The sequence below is a fragment of the Gadus chalcogrammus genome, chromosome 6, assembly GCF_026213295.1.
Source record: "Gadus chalcogrammus isolate NIFS_2021 chromosome 6, NIFS_Gcha_1.0, whole genome shotgun sequence".
NCBI lineage: Eukaryota > Metazoa > Chordata > Actinopteri > Gadiformes > Gadidae > Gadus > Gadus chalcogrammus.
The window spans coordinates 2,589,366-2,615,734 of NC_079417.1; the positions used below are offsets into that span (position 1 = coordinate 2,589,366).

The 26,369-nt window shown below is 42.1% G+C and overlaps 2 protein-coding genes across 4 annotated transcripts in view; both read left to right on the forward strand.

Annotated features, from left to right (window-relative positions):
• Positions 1-668: 668 nt before the first annotated feature.
• LOC130384482 (NACHT, LRR and PYD domains-containing protein 12-like) lies at positions 669-18,673 on the forward strand. 3 transcript variants are annotated; one of them, XM_056592694.1, is made up of 13 exons: positions 669-1,358; positions 4,417-4,513; positions 4,626-4,742; positions 5,105-5,174; positions 5,360-5,585; positions 5,957-7,805; positions 10,794-10,967; positions 11,328-11,501; positions 12,356-12,529; positions 12,891-13,064; positions 13,519-13,692; positions 13,869-13,915; positions 15,617-18,673. In XM_056592694.1, the coding sequence occupies exons 2-13, from the start codon at positions 4,431-4,433 to the stop codon at positions 16,174-16,176; spliced, it is 3,822 nt and encodes a 1,273-aa protein (XP_056448669.1). In that variant the 5' UTR covers positions 669-1,358; positions 4,417-4,430; the 3' UTR covers positions 16,177-18,673. The 3 variants fall into 3 exon arrangements, with proteins under 3 accessions (XP_056448669.1, XP_056448671.1, XP_056448670.1); XM_056592696.1 differs by lacking the exons at positions 11,328-11,501; positions 12,356-12,529; positions 12,891-13,064 and having other exon boundaries at positions 670-1,358; positions 15,617-18,671; XM_056592695.1 differs by lacking the exons at positions 10,794-10,967; positions 11,328-11,501; positions 12,356-12,529 and having other exon boundaries at positions 671-1,358; positions 15,617-18,670.
• Positions 1,365-26,369, forward strand: part of LOC130384483 (NACHT, LRR and PYD domains-containing protein 12-like) — an 82,908-nt gene continuing 57,903 nt past the window's right edge. Inside the window, exon 1 of the mRNA XM_056592697.1 lies at positions 1,365-1,917. The gene's annotated coding sequence lies outside the window, so the exon portion shown is untranslated. The remainder of the gene's footprint in view (positions 1,918-26,369) is intronic.

The window sequence follows — 26,369 nt, forward strand, 5'->3', positions numbered from 1 at the left end:
ATATAGTGCATACCCACTTTTTGCGCCACTGTGTGTGTGTGTGTGTGTGTGTGTGGTGTATGCTGCTACTTGAGATAGGCGGTGTGTTTGATCTGGTCAATGACATTGCTTTCAGCGATAAAATCGTTAAGTACCAACCCATGCTGGGAATACTAGGGACCTACGCTATCATTGCAAGCTAGTGGTGTTTATTTTTGGCAGCTTGGGGGTGCGTTTTCACTGGGTTAAGGCTGGCAGGGCTCTCCTGTGTGCGCATGTGTCCGTGTGTGTGTGTGTGTGTGTGTGTGTGTGTGTGTGTGTGTGTGTGTGTGTGTGTGTGTGTGCGTTTTTGTGTGTTTGTGTGTGTCTGTGCGCTTGTGTATGTGTGTGTCTCCATGTGTGTGTGTGTGTGTGTGTGTGTGTGTGTGTGTGTGTGTGTGTGTGTGTGGTGTATGCTGCTACTTTAGATAGGCGTGTGTTTGACCTGTACCATGACATTGCTTTCAGCGATAAAGTACCAACCCATTCTGGGAAAACTAAGGGACCTACGCTATCAATGCAAGCTAGTGGTGTTTTTTTTGGCAGCTTGGGGCATGTTTTCAGTGGGTTATGGCTGGCAGGGCTCTCTTGTGTGCACATGTGTGTGTGCGTGTGTGTGTGTGTTTGGGTAATTTCAAAGCAGATGATACAAAGTACAGCAGATCTCAATACCCTTGACGTAGTTTAAGTTCCACTGTTTTAACCTCGACCATAATGACTGGGTCGTGGTGGTTTTATAGCTTTATATGGAACTCCTCAATTACAATTAGGGCATTTAGCAGACGCTTTTATCCAAAGCGACTTACATGGTTAATACACACATTGACACACCGACGGCAGAGTCAACCATGCAAGGTGACAGCCAGCTCGTCAGGAGCAGTTAAGGTTAAGTGTCTCGCTCAGGGACACAACGACACTGGAGGAGCTGGGGATCGAACTAGCAACCCTTTTGGTTTCAAGAGAACTGCTCTACCTCCTGAGCTAAGTCCGACATTTTCAACACAAACATTTGCTCTGTCTTATCTTATCAGATGACACAGATTATGGGTGTGTTCTGGTGAAGCCCAGCCTTGACCCAATCATCGTTTTAGGTGTAGTTAGCTGTATTCAAAGCCTCCTTCCTCATTCGATCTGTTTTCACTAAGGAGCCCAGCAGCTCAATCTTTATTCTCAGAACCTTTAGAACCGTGTTAATGTTCTGTCTCGGTTCTAAACACTTCCTTTGTGTTTTGGCCAACACCTGAATCTCTTTCTTCAACGGATCTTACTTTCCATCCTTTTGTGCTTTTATATTTTCATACGACACGGGCAGCACACATTTTCACCACAGAGAAGATAAGGTAAAGTTTGCGAAATGTCATGTTCCCTTGAGATTATTGGTCATAAATTCTCACTGTATTCATATATTCTAAATTAATCTGTTACCAGTCCCGGTTAAATGTTTCCAGGTTCCTGCTGTAAAAGAGTCATTGATCTCAGAGAGACAACCTGTCTGAATAGAGAATATGGGTCAGAACATCAATTACTAATTTCAATGTGTTGAGGGCATTTTTATATGGAGCCTCTGGTCCAGGATCGGAACAGAACTCACATTGGGTTCCAATGGAAAACAGTTTAGATTAAAACATTCCCTGTTTTGTGCTGAAAGGACGAGTTGTGATGATCTCTTTGACTGTATAAGTATAGTGTGCTTTGGAGGTTTATTGGCACATTAGTGACTTACTGTTGGTTTTATGAGCGTCAATAACGGTACCCTGATCTTTACACTCTTGATGCCAGTGACTCCACTCTGTGGAAGAGACGTTTCAGTGGTTCCCGTTGTGAGGGAGCAACATTTCCACCCACACTAAACACAGTCGGCCATCCCTGAAAGGTCACTACGTTTTCAACTGCTCACAGGTGAGCACTCTGTTGTGGTCAGACCGTACCATCTGGCAGATAAAAGGGGGGAAACTGGAGTCTTCTTCAATACTGTATTTACTTCAAAAATGGAAACACAAATTATTAATATTTTCACTTAGTAAATTATTCGTTTTTATTTGATAGCAATAATCGATGAGTATTCATACTTTAATATGGATCCCCACTTTGTTTTTAATCATGGTATGTCCCAGCTCTTATTTAAACTCCTCCATTGAGAGTTAACAATGGGTGGCTGTCTCTTGGGCTGGGGACACCATAGTTCTCTGAATCCTCCTTCTCCTGTAAGCGCATCTAGACAAGTTATATTTGTTTTGCTGTTTGGTTTTCTTATCAATCCATTAGCCCGCTGTTAATATTAAGTTAAAGTAAAAGAGCTCTTGACATTTTTTTGGATTAATTCACCTTTATCATACAGCATCACCAGCACTGCTGGTGATTCAGTGCCCCCCCCCCCCCCCCCCACACACACACACACTCTGATAATGATATGAGACTTACAGTGATAGACTGTATGAGATCTAGACATACTGTAGAAAATAGTGTGTATGAGATCTAGAAAAATAGTGATATTGTGTGTATGTATATCAGAGAGAAGAAGGACAGGAAGTCTCCGAGAAGCTAAGGTACAGTTTGCTCAATGTCATGTTTTCTTGAGATTATTGGTGATATTACTGCAATAACATATTCTAAAGTTGGACCCAAGAGCAGAACACAGAGAGTACAGGAGTTGTAGTGAAGGTGATCAGGTTTATTTGGTGTAACCAGGAGTGAGGCAGGAGGCAGGTTGGAGAGTGACGCGCATCAGGCTGGAGGGAGTGAGGCAGGCAGGCTGGAGGTGTAGATCCACAAAACTATGGGCAAAGAGAACAAAGGTGAGGCACGCGATTTCAACAGGAGAACTACTGGAAAGTGTGTATACTGGAGCCAGGTACGAATAACTACCACGGTGTATCGAAGTACGCTCTGGCGACAACTGCAGGGAAATGAGGTGTATTTGAAGAGGAGTTGATGAGCTGATGCAGGCCAGGTGTGAGCAGTTGAGAGTGGCAGGCAAAGCACAGATACAGACAGGGGGGGTGGCCGACACAGGGGAGAACACAGCACCACAACTGTGGCCATGACAAAAGTACTCCTAAAATACTTCCATAGTTAACTAGTGTGTGTGTGTGTGTGTGTGTGTGTGTGTGTGTGTGTGTGTGTGTGTGTGTGTGTGTGTGTGTGTGTGTGTGTGTGTACAGGTAGAACAGTAACTCTTTTGTTAGTTAAAGATTGATTAAAGACGGCTCTTACTCAAGATCCAGGTCTGTGTCCTGGTTTGATCTGAGGTGTTTCTGACAGCGTGGATACGTTTCAAAAGATCTCCTTACCAGTGGCGTCACTATGCTGTTTTATTAGGGGCTAAAGCTCCGGACATTATTTAATATTCATTGGTATATTTACTGGTAACTATTGATTGAATTAATTCAATTCAGTCTAGAAGTGATGAAATGATTCTAGTCATTAATGGTCGTTAGTTATTTAGAAAGAAACATGGGGATTCCAGGAGCATCTCAAAATAAAGTGAGATTTTCCTGGAATGTGTACTTATACTCATACTGAGCCAGTATCCTGTGTACTTATGCTCACACTGAGCCAGTATACTTTGTACTTAAACTCATACTGAGCCAGTATCCTGTGTACTTATACTCACACTGAGCAAGTATACTGTGTACTTATACTCACACTGAGCCATTATCCTGTGTACTTATGCCGCGTTTCCACTGCAGGGTGCGGTACGGTTCGGTTCGCCTCAGTTCGGGAGGGAGGGGGCGGTATAGCCTAGCTCAGTTCCGAGGTCGCGTTTCCACCGCCGACAGTACCCTTTATGGTAGGCCGGGTGTCGATGGCCGCGGCAGCTACATAAACATCGTAAACAATGTCTTCCCCCTAAGAATGCGGAGGAACGTCTCCACCTCTTTGTTCGCCCAAGCAAGCGTTTTACGCGACATGTTTATTGTAAAGAAAAATACCTCGAGGCAACTGTTTGTTTGTTTTTATCCCCACGTCGCCCGGAAGTGATGATTCTGTTGACCAATCAACGGAGGGGGTTTTCCGGCACCCTTTCAGGCGTCTCAGTATGTTGGAGGTTAAAACAGTGGGACTAAGGTCACTCCAAGGCTATAAAGTTCTGCTGGCCAAGTCCTTCTAGATACTCCTTCTGCAAGAGAATAAACAGTTTAAAAATATAACCACACTGTTTACCACCTCAAGTGGATTAACCTATCTTATCCCCAGTCAGATTCATATATATGTATATATATGTAAGGTTTGCCTCACACGCATTTTTCTTTTCCCTCTAGGCTAAGCCCCTGATGTTTCACAAGCCTAGAAATTCCTCTGCTCCTTACTATGTTTGTTTGGCCTCTCTAAAGTGGTTTCCTGTCTGGTACTCAAATACAATCCACAGAACCAATATGTAGTTGTGTTTGTGTCCAGGCCTCCAGTCTACTATGGATGAGGAGAGAGAGGAGGGGGGTCCTACCTCTAGGACCACTCTGTCTGGGGAAGATGGCCGCCGGAGCAAAGCTAAGAGGTAAGAAGAGAATCTCTCTGTCTGTGACTGTTGACCATCTCAGAGCTCAGCAGTGATGTATCATCACTCCATCATTAGTCTGAGTAACAGCTGTGTGTGTGTTGTGTTGAAGCCCAGAGCAGCAGGATAGAGCAGACTCCCCTGGACCCAGCTGTGTCTCCATGAAGAGTGACTGGTCTATGGATAATCCTCTTAGCTTTAAAGATGGACGCCCCTCCAGAGAGGAGAGGTAGGAGTTTCTAACAGACGATGAAAACAGACCAGTTAAATGTTATCAGACTCTACCGATACTGATGCTTATAAGTTAGGAAAAATATTCTCTCTCTCTCTCTCTGTGTCTCTCTGTGTCTCTCTCTCTCTCTCTCCCTCTCTCCCTCCCTCCCTCCCTCCCTCCCTCCCTCCCTCCCTCCCTCCCTCCCTCCCTCCCTCCCTCTCTCCCTCTCTCCCTCTCTCTCTCTCTCTCTCTCTCTCTCTCTCTCTCTCTCTCTCTCTCTCTCTCTCTCTCTCACTCTCTCTCTCTCTCTCTCTCCCCTCTTTTATGTTTACTGTGTGTGTGTGTATGTTTACTGTGGGTGTGATTTCCCTCCCCAGAAAACCCCACCAGAGGTCAAAGGTTACCAGTGCTCAGTCTGTACAGCAGCATCAAACAGAGCTGATCAAGGTCTGTAAACGTCCGACATGTAATTTGACTTAAGCTCTACATGAACATTATAAAGCATCTCTTGTGGTGCTAATAGTCTCCAGGCTTCCCTCTTTAGACCAGCGGGACTTGAATCCAGGACAGATGCTTCTGATGTCCTCAGTGAGTTCAGCGTAAAGTTCTCTTCGATGTTTGTTCTGTTCCAGAGGGCTGAGGAGAACGCACATGTTTTCCTAGACAAGGAGCTGAAGAAGCTCTGGAGGGAACTCTTCTCAGATTACCCACAATGCTCAGAGAGTCAGAGGGAGGAGGAGGAGGTGGATGGTAAGAAGGAGGAGCAGAGGAGGCGCGCCACAGAGGGAGTGGTGGACATCACAAAGCTCTGCCTGATGGAGATGAACCAGGAGGAACTGGCCGACACACTGGGGGACAGTAAGAGACTCTTATTTTGAAGACAGTAGAGGCAATTATTTTGAAGCACAGAAGATAATCTATCTTAAAAACAATAAATTCTTATTTTGAAGAGATGCAGCACTATCTTGTTATTATAAGTCATATTAAGTCACTTTCCACTGATTCACTATCATTATTAATATTATTATTTTTAGACCAATCATATTGCTTTGAAAACAATAATCACAATTTTGAATGAATGATCCGGTCCTTGTCGCGACCAGCTTCTGTAACAACAAGTAATGAAGCCACAAGATATCATGAAGTTGATAATTGTAAGGGAAATATTGACATGCTTCTACTGATGTCACCATCCACTATCGGATGTCTTCTGTTGTTTTCTCATTTAGGATCTACTGCTGTCGAGTGCCAACACAAATTTAAGTCTCTTTTGAAGAAGAAATTCAAGTGTGTGTCTGAGGGAATCGCTAAAGCAGGACAGCCCACAGGCCTGAATGACTTCTACACAGAGCTCTTCATCACAGAGAGAGGCAGTGGAGAGGTCAACAAGGAACACGAGGTCAGACTGATTGAAACAGCTTCCAGGACACCGGCCAAGGAGGAAACACCCATAAAATGTGAAGACATCTTTAAACCCTTACCTGATCAAGATCATCCAATCAGAACAATCATGACAACTGGAGTGGCCGGCATTGGTAAAACCGTCTTAACAAACAAGTTCACTCTGGACTGGGCTGAAGACAAAGCCAACCACGACATACACTTTACATTTCTCTTAACTTTCAGAGAGCTGAATTTGCTGAAAGGGAAAAAGTTTAGCTTGGTGGAACTTCTTCATCACTTCTTTATTGAGACCAAAGATGCAGGAATTTGCAGATTTGACCGGTTCCAAGTTGTCTTCATCTTGGATGGTCTGGATGAGAGTCGACTTTCTCTGGACTTCCAGAACAACCAGACCTGGACTGATGTCACAAAGCCGATCTCGGTGGACGTGCTGCTGACAAACCTCATCAGGGGCGACCTGCTTCCCTACGCTCGCATCTGGATAACCACACGCCCTGCAGCAGCCAATCTGATTCCTGCTGAGTGTGTTGACATGGTGACGGAGGTGAGAGGGTTCACCGACCAACAGAAGGAGGAGTACTTCAGGAAGAGATTCAGAGAGGAGAAGCTGGCCAGCACAATCATCTCCCACGTCAAGAAATCAAGAAGCCTCCACATCATGTGCCACATCCCAGTCTTCTGTTGGATCACTGCTACAGTTCTGGAGGACATCTTCAAAACATCTAAGATAGGAGAAGAGGTGCCCAAGACCGTGACTCAGTTGTACAGCCACTTCCTGAGGGTTCAGTCAATACAGGGGGACAGGAAGTATCATGGGAGAGCTGAAACAGATCCACACTGGAGTTCAGAGAGCAGGAAGATCATTGTTTCTCTGGGAAAACTGGCTTTTAACCAGCTGGATAAAGGCAACCTGATCTTCTACGAGGCTGACCTGACAGAGTGTGACATCAATATCAAATCAGCTTCAGAGTACACAGGAGTGTTCACCCAGATCTTTAAAGAGGAGTGTGGGATGTACCAGGACAGGGTGTTCTGCTTTGTCCATCTGAGCATCCAGGAGTTTCTGGCCGCCCTTTACGTCTTTCTGTCCTTCATCAACAAGGGGGTCAATCGGCTCTCAGAAGAAGCACCAACCTCTGGTGAAGATAAACTCCTCCACCTCTACCAGCTTGCTGTGGACAAGGCCTTAGAGAGTGAGAACGGACACCTGGACTTGTTCCTCCGCTTCCTCCTGGGCCTCTCTCTGGAAACCAATCAGATTGTCCTACGAGGTCTGCTGGCACAGAAAAAAAGTAGATCAATGATCACTAAGATTAAGAAAGGTCTGCTGGGACAGACAGGAACTACCTCACTGACCAATAAGGATACTTACATCACATTAGTGTCTCACATCAAGATGAAGATAAATGGAGTTCTCTCTCCAGAGAGAAGCCTCAACCTGTTCCACTGTCTAAATGAGCTGAACGACCATTCTCTATTGAAGGAGATCCAACAGTACCTGACATCAGGAAGTCTCTCAAGAAAATCTCTCTCCCCTGCTCAGTGGTCAGCTCTGGTCTTCATCCTACTGACATCAGAAGAGGAGCTGGACGTGTTTGACCTGAAGAAATACTCTGCTTCAGAGGAGGGTCTTCTGAGGCTGCTGCCAGTGGTCAAAGCCTCCAAAACATCTCTGTAGGTTCACTAATAACATGTATTACGATACACATAACACGATACGCAAAAATTAGGAATATAAGGTTAAAATAATATGCAAAAGATCACTGTAGGTTCATAACAGCTTTATATTATATTAATATTATATTATATAACAACATGTATTACTATTCTACTCCAAACAGAATAAATACACTAGTTGAATGTAAAAGATACCCTCCTAAACAGTGACGTGAAGATCCTAGCTAAAACTCTTGCCCTACGCCTAGAAACCACAAAGACTGATGTGATCTCTGCTGACCAAACCGGTTTCATTTTGGGTCGACACTCATTTACAAATATCAGACGGCTTTTGAATATTATTCACTCCCCTGCGTCCAATGAGGTACCTGAGGTGGTCATCTCGCTGGACGCAGAGAAAGCTTTTGACAGGGTTGAGTGGGAATATTTATTCACGTGTTTAAAGAAATTTGGGTATGGTCCAAATTTTATCTCATGGATTAAACTTCTTTACAGCTCACCCAAGGCCTCTGTGGTTACAAACGGCAGGCAATCACAGTACTTCACCCTGTCGAGAGCAACCCGTCAGGGATGTCCAATTAGTCCACTTTTATTTGCCTTGGCCATAGAGCCCTTATCCATTTCACTCAAATCATTGCCATCAATAAGTGGAATTTTTAGAGGAAGAGAAGAGCATAGACTAAGCTTATATGCCGATGATTTACTATTATTTGTCTCGGACCCTATTCTTAGTGTACCTCATATCCTCCATGCTCTGTTAAGATTTGGTAAATTATCCGGGTATAAACTGAACTTTAGTAAAAGTGAATGCTACCCTGTTAACAACTTGGCTCTTCAAATTCAGGAGAATGTTTTACCGTTTAAAATGTCTAGAAACGGCTTTAAATATTTGGGCATTAACATAACTAGAGATATGAAAAACCTCTATCGGGAAAATTTTGCTCCTCTACTCGATAAAGTCAAATTAGATCTAAAGAAATGGAGAACACTCCACTTGTCCTTGGCAGGTAAAGTGAATTGCATCAAGATGAGTGTGCTCCCCAAATTCCTCTACCTGTTTCAATGTATCCCACTTTACCTTCCCAGGTCTTTCTTTAAATGTATTGATAGCGCTTTTATTTCTTTTATTTGGAATGGCAAGAACCCTAGGGTACGTTTAGAGCTTCTACAGAGGCCTAAATTACAGGGAGGCCTAGCTCTTCCTAATCTGTTCTACTACTACTGGGCTGCAAATGTTCAAAAAATAATGTTTTGGCTTCATACTCCAGACACAGACTGGTGCCACCATGAGGCTACATCATGCATCTCAACATCTCTCACGGCTCTGGTCACTTCCAGTCTCCCCATTTCTATTTCCCAGTTCACAAACAACCCAATTGTCATCAATACTTTGAAGATCTGGTTTCAATTGAGACGGTACTTTGGTTTCAAACAAATTCTTAGCTTAAGCCCTATATGCAATAACCACCTCTTCCCCCCAGCTAAATTAGACGCTACATTCTCTTTTTGGCGAAGACAAGACATTTCTAAATTTAAAGATATGTACATAAATTGTGTATTTGCCAGCTTTAACGACTTATCACAAAAATGTGGCCTTCTTCGATCTAGCCTATTTCGATATTTTCAAGCACGCCACTTCCTTATGAGCCATGACCCCAACTTTCCAATTCTCTTTTCAATGTCTGGCTTAGATTATATGCTAGAATCCCTGTTTAATTCAAAAAGGCTCATTTCTAGAATACATGATTGTATAGCTTCTCTTAAAACCATAACCATCGCAAAGATAAGGGCGGACTGGGCAGATGAATTGGGGGAAGACATGGAAGTTGACATGTGGAACTGTGCTTTACAAAGAGTGAATGACAGCACTTCTTGTGCAAAATTAAGTATAATACAATTTAAAGTTCTACACCGGACTCACTTTTCCACAGCAAGATTAGCTAAAATATATCCCAATTCAGATGCTAGTTGTAACAGATGCCATCACACCCCTGCCAACTTAACCCATATGTTTTGGTCATGCCCTGCTCTGGTCACTTACTGGTCTATGATCTTTAAAACAATATCTGAGGCGCTCAATACTGATTTCCAACCCAATGCAGCAGTAGCTATATTTGGTATCACAGACCGAAGACATTCTATAGTAAGGAAAAGTTATAAAAACATTTTGGCCTTTGTGACTCTGCTTGCACACAGAAGAATATTATTACATTGGAAATCAAAAAACCCTCCCAAAGCGTCTTTGTGGATGTGTGACCTGATGCACTTTATACAATTAGAGAAAATTAAATACTCACTTAGGGGGTCAAGGGACAATTTCTACTCCACCTGGGATCCGGTTTTGAAATACATAGGGAAACTCAAAACTATACCTGATACCCCCTAGCAATATTTCTTGTACTAGGACCGTATATCAAGTAGCGTACAGAATATATATATATATATATGTATATATGTATATATGTATATATATATATATATATATATATTTTTTTTAATCTATTATCTTCTTTTTTTTTTGTTATTCTAGGTGTGTGTACTACATGTTCAAGTGGGTGGGATGTTGTTTGTATGTGTACGTAAAAAAAATAAATAAAAAAAAACTATGGATATGTCTGTTAAAACGTATGCTCAGTGTATTCTGTGTTCATATACATTTCCAAATAAAAAAATTATCAAAAAAAAAAAGAATATAAAAGATACAATAATATATAAAACATCTTGCAGGTGTACTATTAAGGTATAATGAATTTCCGTACACACAGATTACTAGAATATAGAAGTATTATTCATTTAAGAATATATTTTGAAAACGCAATTAAACATTTATTCCACATTTTACATCGAATACATTATTAACATTTATACATCTAATGATTAAGTGAATATTATTGTAACTAGTAAAATTCCTTCATTTTGTAATAAGTTGAAGATTTATGTTAGTTTACTCACAGTTCCTAACATGTTTTGTATATTGATGTGAAGGTTAAATGGCTGTGAGCTGTCAGAGAGATGCTGTGAAGATCTGGCCTCAGTTCTCAGCTCCAACTCCTCTAGTCTGAGAGAGCTGGACCTGTGTAGCAATGATCTGCAGGATTCAGGAGTGAAGCTACTCTCTGCTGGACTGGGGAGTCCACACTGTACACTGGAAACTCTCAGGTCAGTCATCAGCCTCTTCTTCAAACAGGTTATTCTAGACTCCAGTAAGTGCTGCTCATGTCCAATGCATTTCTGTCATGCGCTCAGAAATTTGTTTCATTATTGACTGGGGTTTCCACATTATTGCTATGGGTTTAATTACAACTAGAGGTTGAGTGCGTGCAACACGTGAGCGAAAACTCTAGTTATTATAATGATAACTTTTTTCATAATTAAATAACTACTTGACATCCATCTCTTAATATTTAAAGAACCAGATTATTCATACAATTTAGTATTTCATGTATGTAAAAAGACTGGTAACAATTCTCATAACATTTAATAACAGTACCTAACATGTTCCTGTTAATTGGTGTAAAGGTTAAATGACTGTGAGCTGTCAGAGAGATGCTGTGAAGCTCTGGCCTCAGTTTTCAGCTCCAACTCCTCTAGTCTGAGAGACCTGGACCTGAGTACCAATGATCTGCAGGATTCAGGAGTGAAGCTGCTCTCTGCTGGACTGGGGAGTCCGCACTGCACACTGGAAACTCTCAGGTCAGTTATCAGCCTCTTCTTCAAACAGGTTATTCTAGACTCCAGTAAGTGCTGTTCATGTCCGATGCATTTCTGTTATGCACTCAGAACTTTGTTAAATTATCGACTGGGGTTTCGACATTATTGCTATGGGTTTAATTTAGAGCTGTCAGTTAAACGCGTTATTAACGGCGTTAACGCAAACCAATTTTAACGGCGGCAATTTTTTTATCGCGCGATTAACGCAAATCTTTTATTAAAAAAATAATAATAATAAAAAAAAAAAAAATTCTTTGGCTCAAAACAAAGAAGCAGTAGCCTGACTGCTATGTTCAAATGACATTAGTTCAAAGCAGTCTTAACGACTGCTTAGATTTTGATTGCACAATAGGCTCTTTTTTTGTATCTTCCTGTTTTGATCAGTATATGCCAATGTTGTTATCAATAAAAAATAATTTGCACAAGGCAAGCCGATGCACTTCACCATGTCGATAAGAGAATTAAAACGAGAAGAATTAATGGGACAAAGAAATCAAGGGATATTTAGCATAGAAAACGAATTTGAGATTAATCGCGATTAATGTGAGTTAACTATGACATTAATGCGATTAATCACGATTAAATATTTTAATCGCTTGACAGCTCTAGTTTAATTACAACTAGAGGTTGAGCGTGTGCAACGCGTGCGCGAAAACTCTAGTTATTATAATGATGACTTTTTTCATAATTTAACATCTATTTGACATCCATCTCTTAATATTTAAAGAACCAGCTTATTCATACAATTTACTATTTCATGTATGTAAAAAGACTGGTAACAATTCTCATAACAATTAATCACAGTACCTAACATGTTCCTGTATATTGGTGTGTAGGTTAAATGGCTGTAATTTGTCAAAGAGAAGCTGTGAAGATCTGGCCTCAGTTCTCAGCTCCAACTCCTCTAGTCTGAGAGAGATGGACCTAAGTACCAATGATCTGCAGGATTCAGGAGTGAAGCTGCTCTCTGCTGGACTGGGGAGTCCACACTGCACACTGGAAACTCTCAGGTCAGTTATCAGCCTCTTCTTCAAACAGGTTTTTCTAGACTCCAGTAAGTGCTGCTCATGTCCAATGCATTTCTGTTATGGGCTCAGAAATTTGGTACATTATTGTACTGGGGTTTCCACATTATTGCTATGGGTTTAATTACAACTAGAGGTTGATCGCGTGCCACGCGTGCGCGAAAACTCTAGTTATTATGATGATAACTTTCTTCATAATTAAACATGTATTTGACATCCATCTGTTAATATTTAGAGAACCAGCTTATTCATACAATGTAGTATTTCATGTATGTAAAAAGACTGGTAACAATTCTCATAACGTTCATTCACAGTAACTAACATGTTCCTGTTTATTGGTGTGTAGGTTAAATGGCTGTAAGCTGTCAGAGAGATGCTGTGAAGCTCTGGCCTCAGTTCTCAGCTCCAACTCCTCTAGTCTGAGAGAGCTGGACCTGAGTACCAATGATCTGCAGGATTCAGGAGTGAAGCTGCTCTCTGCTGGACTAGGGAGTCCACACTGTAAACTGGAAATTCTCAGGTCAGTTATCAGCCTCTTCTTCAAACAGGTTATTCTAGACTCCAGTAAGTGCTGCTCATGTCCGATGCACTTCTCTTAATCTTTTTTCCTGCTGATAAAACACTCCCTGGTTCTACACAATGTAAGAAACTGTGAAGAAACGGTCTTAGCCTACCAAACACAGCAGACTTCTCCTGACTCTAACCGAACAATATCTCATCTGAGTTGTAGCTATTGAGGAAGGAGCAATTGTTTAAGATCCTGTTTCATATCCAAGTGAAGGAAGGTCTGCTGTCTTGGGATGATGTCATCTCCCCACTTCCTCTTCCTTTTCTCGGACAGGCTGGCAGCTTTGTCTCCATAAAGTATCAATAAAGCTTTTACTTGTCCTCCATATGGAATGAATACACTTTATAAATGTGGTTATTTTAGATGGTGTGTGTGTGTGTGTGTGTGTGTGTGTGTGTATGTGTAGGTTGTCTGGCTGCCTAGTCACACAGGAAGGCTGTGCTTCTCTGGCCTCAGCTCTGAGCTCCAACCCCTCCCATCTGAGAGAGCTGGAGCTGAGCTACAATCACCCAGGAGACTCAGGAGGTGCGCTGCTCTCTGCTGGACTGGAGGATCCACGCTGGAGACTGGATACTCTCAGGTATGGAGAGGGCAGCTCACCACTCAGGGACAAAGTCTTCTACAGGGATTCAAGCCACTGCTAGATGAAGTGGTTTGAAAAGGCAGCTGTAACTCATGTTGTGTTCAAAGTGATGAGAGAGCAGATGATGATGGTGAATGTTTCAACATGCTGCTCCCACTTTGTTTCCCCCCCAGTGTGGAGCACGGTGGAGTGTGGAGGCTGAAACCAGTTCCACAGAGGTGTAAGTGTCTCTTAAGTTTATGTATACATTTACATATGTATATATACATTTAAATATATATGTATACATACATACATACATACATACATACATACATACATACATACATACATACATACATACATACATACATACATACATACATACATACATACATACATACATACCGAAATCGCGACACTCAAAGCCACGAACATGTCTCGCGGTGTGAGAAGGCCGAAGCGCGATATGCCCTTTCTAACTCTCCGGTCAAATTGTCAGATTGAAATGTGCTAATAATTGTCTAAATAATAGTCTGCTGACAGCGCCCCCTCCTATCGATGCCGTAAGTATGCGACGAGATGCCCTCCCTGTGATGACAGCTCTCCGTGGCTACGGAGGATTGGTCTGCTTATAGGTTGGAATGAAGCGGCCACCGATTATTGACAGGATGGGTACTTTATTCTACCGGACTCGTTCGCTTCTTCACTAGACACATGCGCTACCGCTCGCTCTCCTCGCTCGTCCACTCACTCGCTGACGTCACTCCCACACGCATATGCACACTGCCAATCTCGCGCACCCACATATGCTACTCGTGACACTATGCCTCGTTATTGCGACGTTCATGTTAAGACGTTCATTTTTTTCCCCATCTATTGAAAGTTAGGCTATTAAACATGTTGCATTCTATACGGCCTGATTATGTCATTATTTAAGCTACATAGCCCAATAAGAAGCGCTAATAAGGATATTTGACTAAACCAACCAAACAGTTGAGGGTTTTTTATGCCTACCAGCAAAAAGCATCCTCCAACTGCAATCTTTGGTTATTTCTTTATTAATTTAGCTATACTTTAATAGTATTCTTTCTGTTCAAATCTCTTCAGTGTTCCAAATTATTTGTTATTAAATGTTACATTAAGTTAATTGGTATACAGGGGTTGTTTAAATAAAATGCTTTTTAAATTAAAAAGAATCGTGGGATGTATCGAACCGTGGGTCAAAAATCGTGATACAAACCGAATCGTGAGTTTGTGTATCGTTACAGCCCTAATATATATATACGAATCCTACCCAAGTGACCCAAACGATATGTATATGTATGTGTAGGTAAGCACGTATGCATGAGTAGGCCTACATTTCTATGTCTGTATAGCATGTATGAACCAGTTCTATGGTTCATCAGTTAATCTCCAGCCTCAATGTGAGCTCAGCTTGTTCAGTCTGTGGTTTACACAGGTGTCCCTTTGAAGGTTGATTGCAATGTGTGTGTATTGGGAAATCCAAAAGTTTAATATCTTGGAAGATATTAAAAATATTGTTTAGATATTTCATCTGAGTAATAAGCTCATCATGCCAAACACAATATTGAGGGAGTAAATGCACTTTATACATTTGTCCTTGTTTCAATGTTTTGATTGGGACTGCCACTCACACACACATAGGATTTCAAATTAACTTTAACTTTAATTGTCTTAATAGTAAACACAATGTTTACTATTGCTTAGAAAATCGACAGCACATGATTCAACTATAGCTCCTATCATATGATATTTGTTTTGTCTTTCTCTGGTAATGTTTGAAGAAGAGAGAGCGATCAAAAAAAGAGTCTGAAAGAGAATATAAAGAAGAAGAATGCAGGAGAACAGTACTAGTGATGATGATGATGATGACCATGAACAATGGTTGAGCAGCTCACCATGTCTTGTTCTCCCTCAGATGCCTGTGAACTCACACTGGACCCAAACACGGCCAACAGATACCTCTCTCTGTCTAAGGACAACAGAAAGGTGACGTGGGTAAGAGTGGACCAGTCGTATCCGGATCACCCAGAGAGATTTGACTCCTGGCTCCAGGTGTTGGTTAGAGAGGCTCTGACTGGCCGCTGTTACTGGGAGGTAGAGAGGGAAGGAGTTGTTGATATAGGAGTGACATACAGAGGAATCACAAGGAGAGGACGGGGTGGTGACAGCTGGCTTGGACGGAACAACAAGTCCTGGAGTCTTTATTGTGAGGATGAAAGTTACTCTGCCTGGTACAACGGTAGTGTAACAGACCTCCCTCCCCCCCCCGCTGGCTCCACCAGAGTAGGAGTGTATCTTGACCGGCCTGCTGGCTCTCTTTCCTTCTACAGAGTGTCCCCAGGTGGAGGAGGGTCCTCAGACACACTGACACACCTCCACACCTTCTGGTCCTCCTTCACCCAGGAGGACCTCCTCCCTGGGTTAAGGGTATGGGGGGGTCAGCGGGGTGCCTCAGCGTCTCTGTGTCCGTTGTAAAAAAAAAAAACACACACACACACACACACACACACACACACACACACACACACACACACACACACACACACACACACACACACACACATACACACACACACACTAACACACATACACACACACACACACACACACACACAGGGCTCTGAAGTCTCATGCATTCAGCGTGAGACACACGCACTTCAACCCCTGCACACGCTCACACGCCACACTTCGTATTTCTCACGCAGAGAAATTACCAGGATAGCGCCCACCAATTTCTGCCGCTATTTAACAGTGGAACAGGTAGGAATCAAATGGGTTTCCCGTACGTAGGGTAACCAAACGTCCTCTTGTGCCCGGACATGCCTTCTTTTTGAGACACAAAAATGTGTCTGAGCGGAATTTCTAAATCGTCCGGGATTTTATTAAAGCCTCATACATGTTCACATTGAATATTTACGTTTCTCTGGATCGTTCACAAACTAGTTAGGCTCTGCCCTCCCCTATTCAGTTCTGTTCACTTTGCATTGGTGGAAGTGAGAAGGGGGAGTGGTTAGGTAGAGCCTTCAGATTGGACGGTTTGACTTTAGAGTTACCGTCATGTTTTGTATATTTTTATTTACCATTATTGTTTTATAGGGACAACATTAACACATTTCTCCTACAGGGGATTGTTGAAGTTCTATCTATTGAGCAGAAAGAAACATTTGGTCATACTTTGCACACTTTACCACAGCATTGGTGTACTGAATGCCACAGATATATTTTAAGCATTGGACTGAATGCCACATAAATATATAATTATGTTTTTACAACGTTTAAAACGTAATCTCACTCTGAACTCAGTTCAAAACTTTAGAGCCCTGGACAAACATACAAACACACATACTCTCTCTCTTCTTTCTCTTTCCCGCTGTCTGTCTCTCTTCGTTTCTCTCTATCTATCTCTTGTTTTCTATCTCCGGCTCCCTCTTGTTCTCTCTCTCTTTTCTTTCACTCTCTCTCTCTCTGTCTCTCTGTCTCCATCTCTCTTTTCATCCTCGTTCTCACTGTGTGTCTCTGTGTCTCCCTCTCTCTCTTTTTCTTTCCCTCTCCCTCTCTCTTCTGGAAAGTATGGGATGATAAACCATGAAAAGATTTTTAAGATCTTCCATATTTAGATAAGCACATTCATTATTTGAAATATATATAAAATACCTATTGATGCTAAATGTTTGTATATTTTTAGACGTCACCAGGTCTGGTGTTAAGGGCTCTGATATCATAATTTTGGTTATAATCCCAACAAGGAACCTGATTTAAAGCAGATGTTATAACTATTTGTAATAACCAAGAGGTTTATGGGATAATGTTGCATGTTGTAAAATACTTTAAGCTGAGTCTTGATTTTTTGTGTTCTGTTTGGAACCAAACGGCCGCAGAATATGTTCAGCAGTGATGGGAATAACGGCGTTATAAATAACAGCGTTACTAACAGCGTTACTTTTTCAGTAACGAGCAATCTAATGGATTACTCTTCCCATCATTATAGCGGTGTTACCGTTACATCCAAAAAATGTGGCGCGTTACTATAATTGAAGCAGTTTTTTCATCAGACCCACTAGATCTCGCTCTATCTCTTTACTGGTCTTCCTTGGTTAGAGGGTGGGTACGAGACAATCGCATTAATGATAACGATTGTCTGAGGTAGAGTAACATGTCACGGTAAGCCAATCAGAGGTAGAGTTTGGCGGGTGTTGTTTAAACATATTCGAAAGCACGCTCAGTCAGACAGACAACGACACAAGTGAGTCAACGTGAAACAGGAATGGCGAGCCCAAATAATCCTAAAACAGCCTTCTTTAAATGGAAGTATAGTATAGACATTACTTTTCCCTCCAAGAAATTAAAGGAACGAGTGTAATCGTGAAATGCACATTATGCCACGTCGGTGTCAAGTAATTCAAACATTGTTCAAAGTTGCATGCTTCCGTGCATTCCATGCTTCCGTGCATTAAACATGAAATTGTATTTTGAGTTCCATTAACAAGGGGTGGGGGTGGACGTGGGGTCCAAATTATTTGACACATTTGATCATTTAAAAAAATGTAATTGAAAGTAACGCAATAGTTACCTACCACAGTAACTAGTTACTTTCATAATTTGTAACGGAGTAACTACTTTAGTTACTTTTTGGGAGAAGTAACTAGTCACTGTAACTTTTTTTTTTTTTTTAATAACTTGCCCAACACTGATGTTCAGTTATTAAAGATATGTGCACACCTGTTGATGATTTGTAATGTCTGCTGCTTTTATTGTTTTAGTCCTTGTGTTTATTGTGACTATTTTTCTGTTGTTTTTGTTAATGAGGCATAATTGTAATAAACAGCTCAATGGATCCAACTGAATGTTCTTGTGTGTTCAGCCGATGATCATTCTCGTTTTATTAGTAAATAATGCCACATTTTGCTTGATAATATGATAGAGTTTCAAAAGAAATAATGGGAAAAAAACAAAAACCAAAAACCAACATGGAGCAATACACATAGGGAACCTTTTCCAGTTAACACACACTCACCCTTCTGGACAAATAATAGGTCACACTCATTCATCACGACTGGATCTAAAAATGTAATTTACTTTCATCAGGGCATCCTAGTTGTGAACACGTGCGCTGCCTCTTGTATGAAATTTTAAAAGTACAAACGTCAAGAAGATTGAATTTAGATATTTAGGAGTACGCCACACACACACACACACACACACACACACACACGTACACTTACCAGTAATTTGTCACAACGCTAGAGTAAGTTATTACCTCTAAGTCTAATTCAAGTCTAGTTGCTATTTAACTAACATTTTGCTCGGTAAGACCCTGAGGCCATTATTACACACACACACACACACACACACACACACACACACACACACACACACACACACACACACACACACACACACACACACACACACACACACACACAAACGCACACACAGATTTAGCATTAAACCGGTTCTCAAAGGGTTGGGAGTAATGATTGACCGTCTGGGCTCCTGAACCATAACTGTGATCAGTGATAAGAGAAGAAATAACGGTCTGAGGAGATCACAACGGACAAACACCTTGCTGGAGACCTCCAGTGGGGACCTTCCTGTTCACTGAGCCCTGAGGGCGGCGCTGTGCCCCCAAGTGGACACACACCTTGCTGGAGGGTAGGAACAATACTCTGATTCCCTACATCTGTTTATTTACAGACGTGTCTAAGTTGGATTCATTGAATTGTTTCCTTCATTCCTCCTCCTGCGGTCTTCATCCAATTAATGATTCACAACGTTAGAGGTGTTCAGTTTCCATGCCAACCGTGTCATGTCAACACCCAATCGAAACTCCCCCTTCTGTGTAAATGAAGACGCTAGAAACACTGCCCTCTAGTGTTCGTTTTTGGTTAAAGCACAAACAACCTTTTATTGATTGATTCATTTAAGTACAGAGAGGAACGTTGTCAAATTTAACCGATTATCGAGAATAATCAAACAAACCATGCAAAGGCAGAATCAACAGCAGCCATTAGGAGCCCATTTAGGGGCCCTTGAAGGATCAGTAGGGGGGGGGCGTGGTATTACTGGGGTATCACCATCCTGAACAGAGGTCAGCCGGCCCCCGGGGTCTGAAGCCCCTCTGCTGTGAGGGAGGGCCCCCCAGGACTAAAGAGAAGGCCCAGCGTTGAGGAGCCCTCTGCTGTGAGGGAGGGCCCCCCAGGACTAAAGAGAAGGCCCAGCGTTGAGGAGCCCTCTGCTGTGAGGGAGAGCCCCCCAGGACTAAAGAGAAGGCCCAGCGTTGAGGAGCCCTCTGCTGTGAGGGAGGGCCCCCCAGGACTAAAGAGAAGGCTCAGCGTTGAGGACCCCTCTCAGTGGCTGAGGATCAGTGGAGCGGTGAGAGTGAGGGCGCGGCCCCCACGGCCTACGCTGCTCTGGGCTATCGTCTAGCTACTGGACATGACTGCAGTGTGGAGGTCCGGCCAGCAGGGGCAGCACTGAGGAGGCCTCAGTCCTTTGTTTGTTCTGGAAGAACGGCAGAACGTCTCACTGGTGTCTCACTGGTGTCCCACTGGTGTCTCACTGGTGTCTCACTGGTGTCTCACTGGTGTCTCACTGGTGTCTCACTGGTGTCTCACTGATGTCTCACTGGGGTCTCACTGGTTTCTCACTGGTGTCCCACTGGTGTCCCACTGGTGTCCCACTGGTGTCTCACTGGTGTCTTACTGGTAAACCCCTGTCCTGAAACACGTTGGAGGGTTAGCAGTAGAAGCTTCTCACTAACTCTGATGCCAGTTATATTATCTAAGTTTCATGAAGGAAGGAACTTAATCTAGAAAACAGAGATTTCTAGATTAAATAAATAAACATAATTGTACCTCTGTAATGTGTGTGTGTGTGTGTGTGTGTGTGTGTGTGTGTGTGTGTGTGTGTGTGTGTGTGTGTGTGTGTGTGTATGTTTACGAGTGTATTTGAGTGTGTGTGTGTGTGTGTGTGTGTGTGTGTGTGTGTGTGTGTGTGTGTGTGTGTGTGTGTGTGTGTATTGCTCACCAGATTACTTACTTTTAGTTTTTGTGTATGCATGCGTGGTTAAGAAAGTCAAACTCCACTGTTGTGTTGGAGGAAATTACTCCAGAAGACTTGGAGGATTAAAAATTGCACAAATGGGAAGAATCACCTGAACACATGAGAAGGTTCAGTTGATCGACTGAGCAATTCCAAATCATAAACAGGTATCTTCAATAACTGAGCATGTTGACTTGTTGTTCCCAACAGAACACAAAGATCTTCAGTTTGAAGTCATTCACAACATCTTTACTAGGGTGACCAGACGTCCTCTTTTTCCCGGACATGTCCTCTTTTCGAGACCTAAAAAATGCGTCCGGCAGGGATTCCAAAAACGTCCGGTATTTTGCCTCGTCGCAAAAAAAATAAAATATATTATTGCTATTATTATTATTTATTTATTTTTTGCCTCTTCGCATATTTGTGTTTCTGGGTCTTTCACATAACCTACTAGTTATTACCATTGTATATGTCTATGGTTATAACGGCCTTCCAAGTTCTGGAAATGGTATCTCCCTTACGTTCCACCTTCTTGCGCGAGCTGACTGTAGTGACTGACTGTCTGTCATTGGGCGACCGATCTCAGGGTTGCCAGAGCCACGATAATTATCCTCCAAATACGACCATTTTGGTCCTTTGGTACGTTACTTTGCCATTTCCAATCTGGCAACATTGAGCACCTTGCCGCTTCCACTCTGTTTACAACAGCACATTACATCTGCAGCCATGCCTAAACGTAAATGTAAGTTCACGGACGAACTAAAGAAAAAAAAAAAAGTAATTTATTATTTAGAATATTGTATTTGTTATCATTATTGCTTTAATATATGAGGAGGACTGAAAAGTTTCTAATTTTCTTATTTGAATGTGGCCATATAAAGAATTTATTATTCAGAATGTTTTATTTGTTATCATTATTGACACATTTAAATGCCACAAAAAAGATTTGTTTTACATTTGCACTTTGCAATTTTGTTAAAGTTCAATAAATAGATGTTCATATTGTCATTTCATTTGTGACATTTGTATGCATTCACATGGTCATGGTGCGGCATGCTATACACTACCCCCCCCCCCCCCCGCGACGAAGTGTCCTCTTTTTTACAAACTCAAATCTGGTCACCCTATCTTTACCCTTTCCCATAGAACACTTATCATAATTTATGATTATGTTGTTAAATCTGCTTTAAATCACGTTCCATGTCAGGCATGGCAAAATGAAAACTAATATCAAATTCCTTTATAACGATGTTGAAAATATTTAAAATATTGTAGTAAAACAATGTACCATCGATCAACATTGAAAACACATATTACATTAGAGAGTAAATATTTGTACAACCCGCTAAACCCAAAGGAAGACCTTCCTTTCATGGTTTATGCTGAACCTTTCAGAAGCCCAATAAAATGAATAATTTGGAGTACAGCGGAGCATTTAAACCAATCACAAAGTGTTGCAATCCCACTGAACGGGTTGACCCCTCAGAGCACCAACAGCTGCTGCTCAACAACCCGATGCAGTACAGGTACGTCCATGGGTCCACAGGTATTCAAACGTCCCCCTAACAGCTGGTCCTCAACAACATGAGGACTGTGAGGACCCCCCAGACCCCCCAGACCCAAGCGGCCCCCTCTAATCTGACGCTCAGCAGCCCAGCTGAACACAGAGAGGGCTGAGAGATGAACCACGAGAGACACTGATGTTACCCGCTGCTTACCACCAGCACTGACCTGCTGTGGGTTTAGGTCCATGAGCGATGAGTGTGTGTGTGTCTGTGTACATATGTTTGTGCGTGTGTGTTTATAGATTAATGAACGATGTGTGGGTCCGTTTTTGTTTGTGTACATAGGTGTGTGTGTCTGGTGTGTATATAGATTCATGAATGATGTGTGTGTGTGTGTGTGTGTTTTATGTTTGTGTCAATATATATATGTTTGTGTGTGTGTTAGTATTTGTGTTTCGATGGGTCTGTGTGTATGTTTGTGTGTCTGTTTATAGATTCATGAATGATGTGTGTGTGTGTTTCTATGTTTCTGTGTGTGTGTGTGTGTGTGTGTGTGTGTGTGTGTGTGTGTGTGTGTGTGTGTGTGTGTGTGTGTGTGTGTGTGTGTGTGTGTGTGTGTGTGTGTGTGTGTGTGTGTGTGTGTGTGACAGCTCTTACTCAGCTACAGGTCTGGTTTGAGGTGTATCTGACAGCGTGGGTAAGATCTCTATACTATGTTTGTTCGGTTTGTTGTCTTGTCTGTTTCCTAACTCTGAAAAGTCTTTAGTCGTTTTCTTCTCCTTCAATTTAATAAAAGTGTTTCCTTAGCTTTTCATCAGATTGTATTTCGATACGTTGGGAGTCACATCATTTCAAAGCAGACGATACAAAGTACAGCAGAACGTAATACCCTTGACGTAACTTTAGTTCCACTGTTTTAACCTCGACCATCATTACTGGGTCGTGGTGGTTTTATAGCTTTATATGGACCTCCTCAAACCTTTGCTCTCTCTTATCTTATCACTTGATACAGTTATGGGTGTTCTGGTGAAGCCCAGCCCTGACCATCATAAAGGTTCCAGGTGTAGTTAGCTGTCGTTCAAAGCCTCCTTCCTCATTCGATCTGTCTTCACTGAGGGGCCCAGCGGCTCAATCTGTACTCAGAACCTTCAGAACCGTGTTAATGTTCTGTCTCGGTTCTGAACACTTCCTTTGTGTTTTGGCCAACACCTGAATCTCTTCCTTCAACGGATCTTACTTTCCATCCTTTAGTGCTTTTTTATTTTCATACGACATGGGGCATCACACGTTTTCACCACAGAGAAGGTAGAGTTTGCTAAATGTCATGTTTCCTTGAGATCATTGGTCATGTATTCTCACTGTATTCATATATTCTAAATTAATCGGTTACCAGTCCAGGTTAATTGTTTACAGGTTCCTGCTGTAAAAGAGATATTGATCTCAGAGAGACAACCTGTCTGAATAGAGAATATGGGTCAGAACATCAATGACTAGTTTCACTGTGTTGAGGGCATTTTTATATGGAACCTCTGGTCCAGGAACGGAACAGAACTCACGTTGGGTTCCAATGGAAAACGGTTTGGATTCAAACATTCCCTGTTTTGTGCTGGACGAGTTGTGACCATATCTTGGACTGTATGAGTATAGTGTGCTTTGGAGGTTTATTGGCACATTAGTGACTTACTGTTGGTTTTATTGGCGTCGATAACGGTTTAGTACCCTGATCTTTGCACTCTTTATGCCAGTGACTCCACTCTGTGGAAGAGAGGTTTCAGTGGTTCCCGTTGTGAGGGAGCAGCATTTACTCCCACACTAAACACAGTCGGCCATCTCTGAAAAGACACTGCGTTATCAACTGCTCACAGGTGAGCACTCTGTTGTGGTCAGACCGTACCATCTGCCAGATAAAAGGGGGGAAACGGGAGTCTTCTTCAATTTTGTATTTACTTCCAAAATGGAAACACAAATTATTAATATTTTTACTTTGTAAATTATTCGTTTTTATTTTATAGCAATAACGGATGATGTGGGTATTCATACCTTAATATGGATCCCCACTTTGTATTCAATAATGGTATGTCCCAGCTCTTATTTAATCCCCTCCATTGAGAGTTAACAATGGGTGGCTGTCTCTCAGGCTGGGGACACCATAGTTCTCTGAATCCTCCTTCTCCTGTAAGCGCATCTAGACAAGTTATATTTGTTTTGCTGTTTGGTTTTCTTATCAATCCATTAGCCCGCTGTAAATATTAAGTTAAAGTAAAAGAGCTCTAGAAACATTTTTTGATTAATTTCACCTTTTTTCATACAGCTTCACCAGCACTGCTGGTGATTCGGTGCCCTCCCCCCCCCCCCCACTCACACACACACACGCACGCACTCTGATAATGATATATATGAGATCTAGACATAGGCAGTGATAGACTGTATGAGATCTAGACATAATGCAGATAATGATAGTGTGTGTGAGATCTAGAAAAATATAGTGATATTGTGTGTATGTATATCAGAGAGAAGAAGGACAGGAAGTCTCCGAGAAGCTAAGGTACAGTTTGCTCAATGTCATGTTTTCTTGAGATTATTGGTGATATTACTGCAATGACATATTCTAAAGTTGGACCCAAGAGCAGAACACAGAGAGTACAGGAGTTGTAGTGAAGGTGAACAGGTTTATTTGGTGTAACCAGGAGTGAGGCAGGAGGCAGGTTGGAGAGTGACGCGCATCAGGCTGGAGGGAGTGAGGCAGGCAGGCTGGAGAGAGTGAGGCAGGCAGGCTGGAGGTGTAGATCCACAAAACTATGGGCAAAGAGAACAAAGGTGAGGCCCGAGATTTCAACAGGAGAACTACTGGAAAGTGTGTATACTGGAGCCAGATACGAATAACTACCACGGTGTATCGAAGTACGATCTGGCAACAACTGCAGGGAAACAAGGTGTATTTGAAGGGGAGTTGATGAGCTGATGCAGGCCAGGTGAGAGCAGTTGAGAGTGGCAGGCAAAGCACAGAGACAGACAGGGGGGTGGCCGACACAGGGGAGAACACAGCACCACAACTGTGGCCATGACAAAAGTACTCCTAAAATACTCCTATAGTTAACTAGTGTGTGTGTGTGTGTGTGTGTGTGTGTGTGTGTGTGTGTGTGTGTGTGTGTGTGTGTGTGTGTGTGTGTGTGAGTACAGGTAGAACAGTAACTCTTTGTTAGTTAATGATTGATTAAAGACAGCTCTTACTCAAAATCCAGGTCTGTGTCCTGGTTTGATCTGAGGTGTTTCTGACAGCGTGGATACGTTTCAAAAGATCTCCTTACCAGTGGCGTCACTATGCTGTTTTATTCGGGGCTAAAGCCCCGGATATTATTTAATATTTATCGGTATATTTACTGGTAACTATGGAATGCATTCATTCAATTCAGTCTAGAAGTGATGAAATGATTCTAGTCATTAATGGTCGTTAGTTATTTAGAAAGAAACATGGAGATTCCAGGAGCATCTCAAAATAAAGTGATATGATCCTGGAATCCTGGAATGTGAGGATACTGAGCCAGTATCCTGTGTACTTATACTCATACTTAGCTAGTATCCTGTGTACTTATACTCATACTTAGCTAGTATCCTGTGTACTTATACTCATACTTAGCTAGTATCCTGTGTACTTATACTCATACTGAGCCATTATCCTGTGTACTTATACACATACTGAGCTAGTATCCTGTGTACTTATGCTCACACTGAGCCAGTATACTGTGTACTTATACTCACACTGAGCCAGTGTCCTGTGTACTTATACTCACACTCAGCCAGTATCCTGCGTACTTATACTCATACTGAGCTAGTATCCTGTGTACTTATACTCACACTGAGCTAGTATCCTGTGTACTTATACTCACACTGAGCCAGTATCCTGTGTACTTATACTCACACTGAGCCAGTATCCTGTGTACTTATACTCACACTGAGCCAGTATCCTGTGTACTTATACTGAGTAAAGATTGAGCTGCTGGACAGATCGAATGAGGAAGTAGACTTTGAACAACAGCTAACTACCTGTAAAGCCTTTATGATGAGGCCAGGGCTGGGCTTCACCAGCACACACACCCATAACCTTATCAAGTGATAAGATAA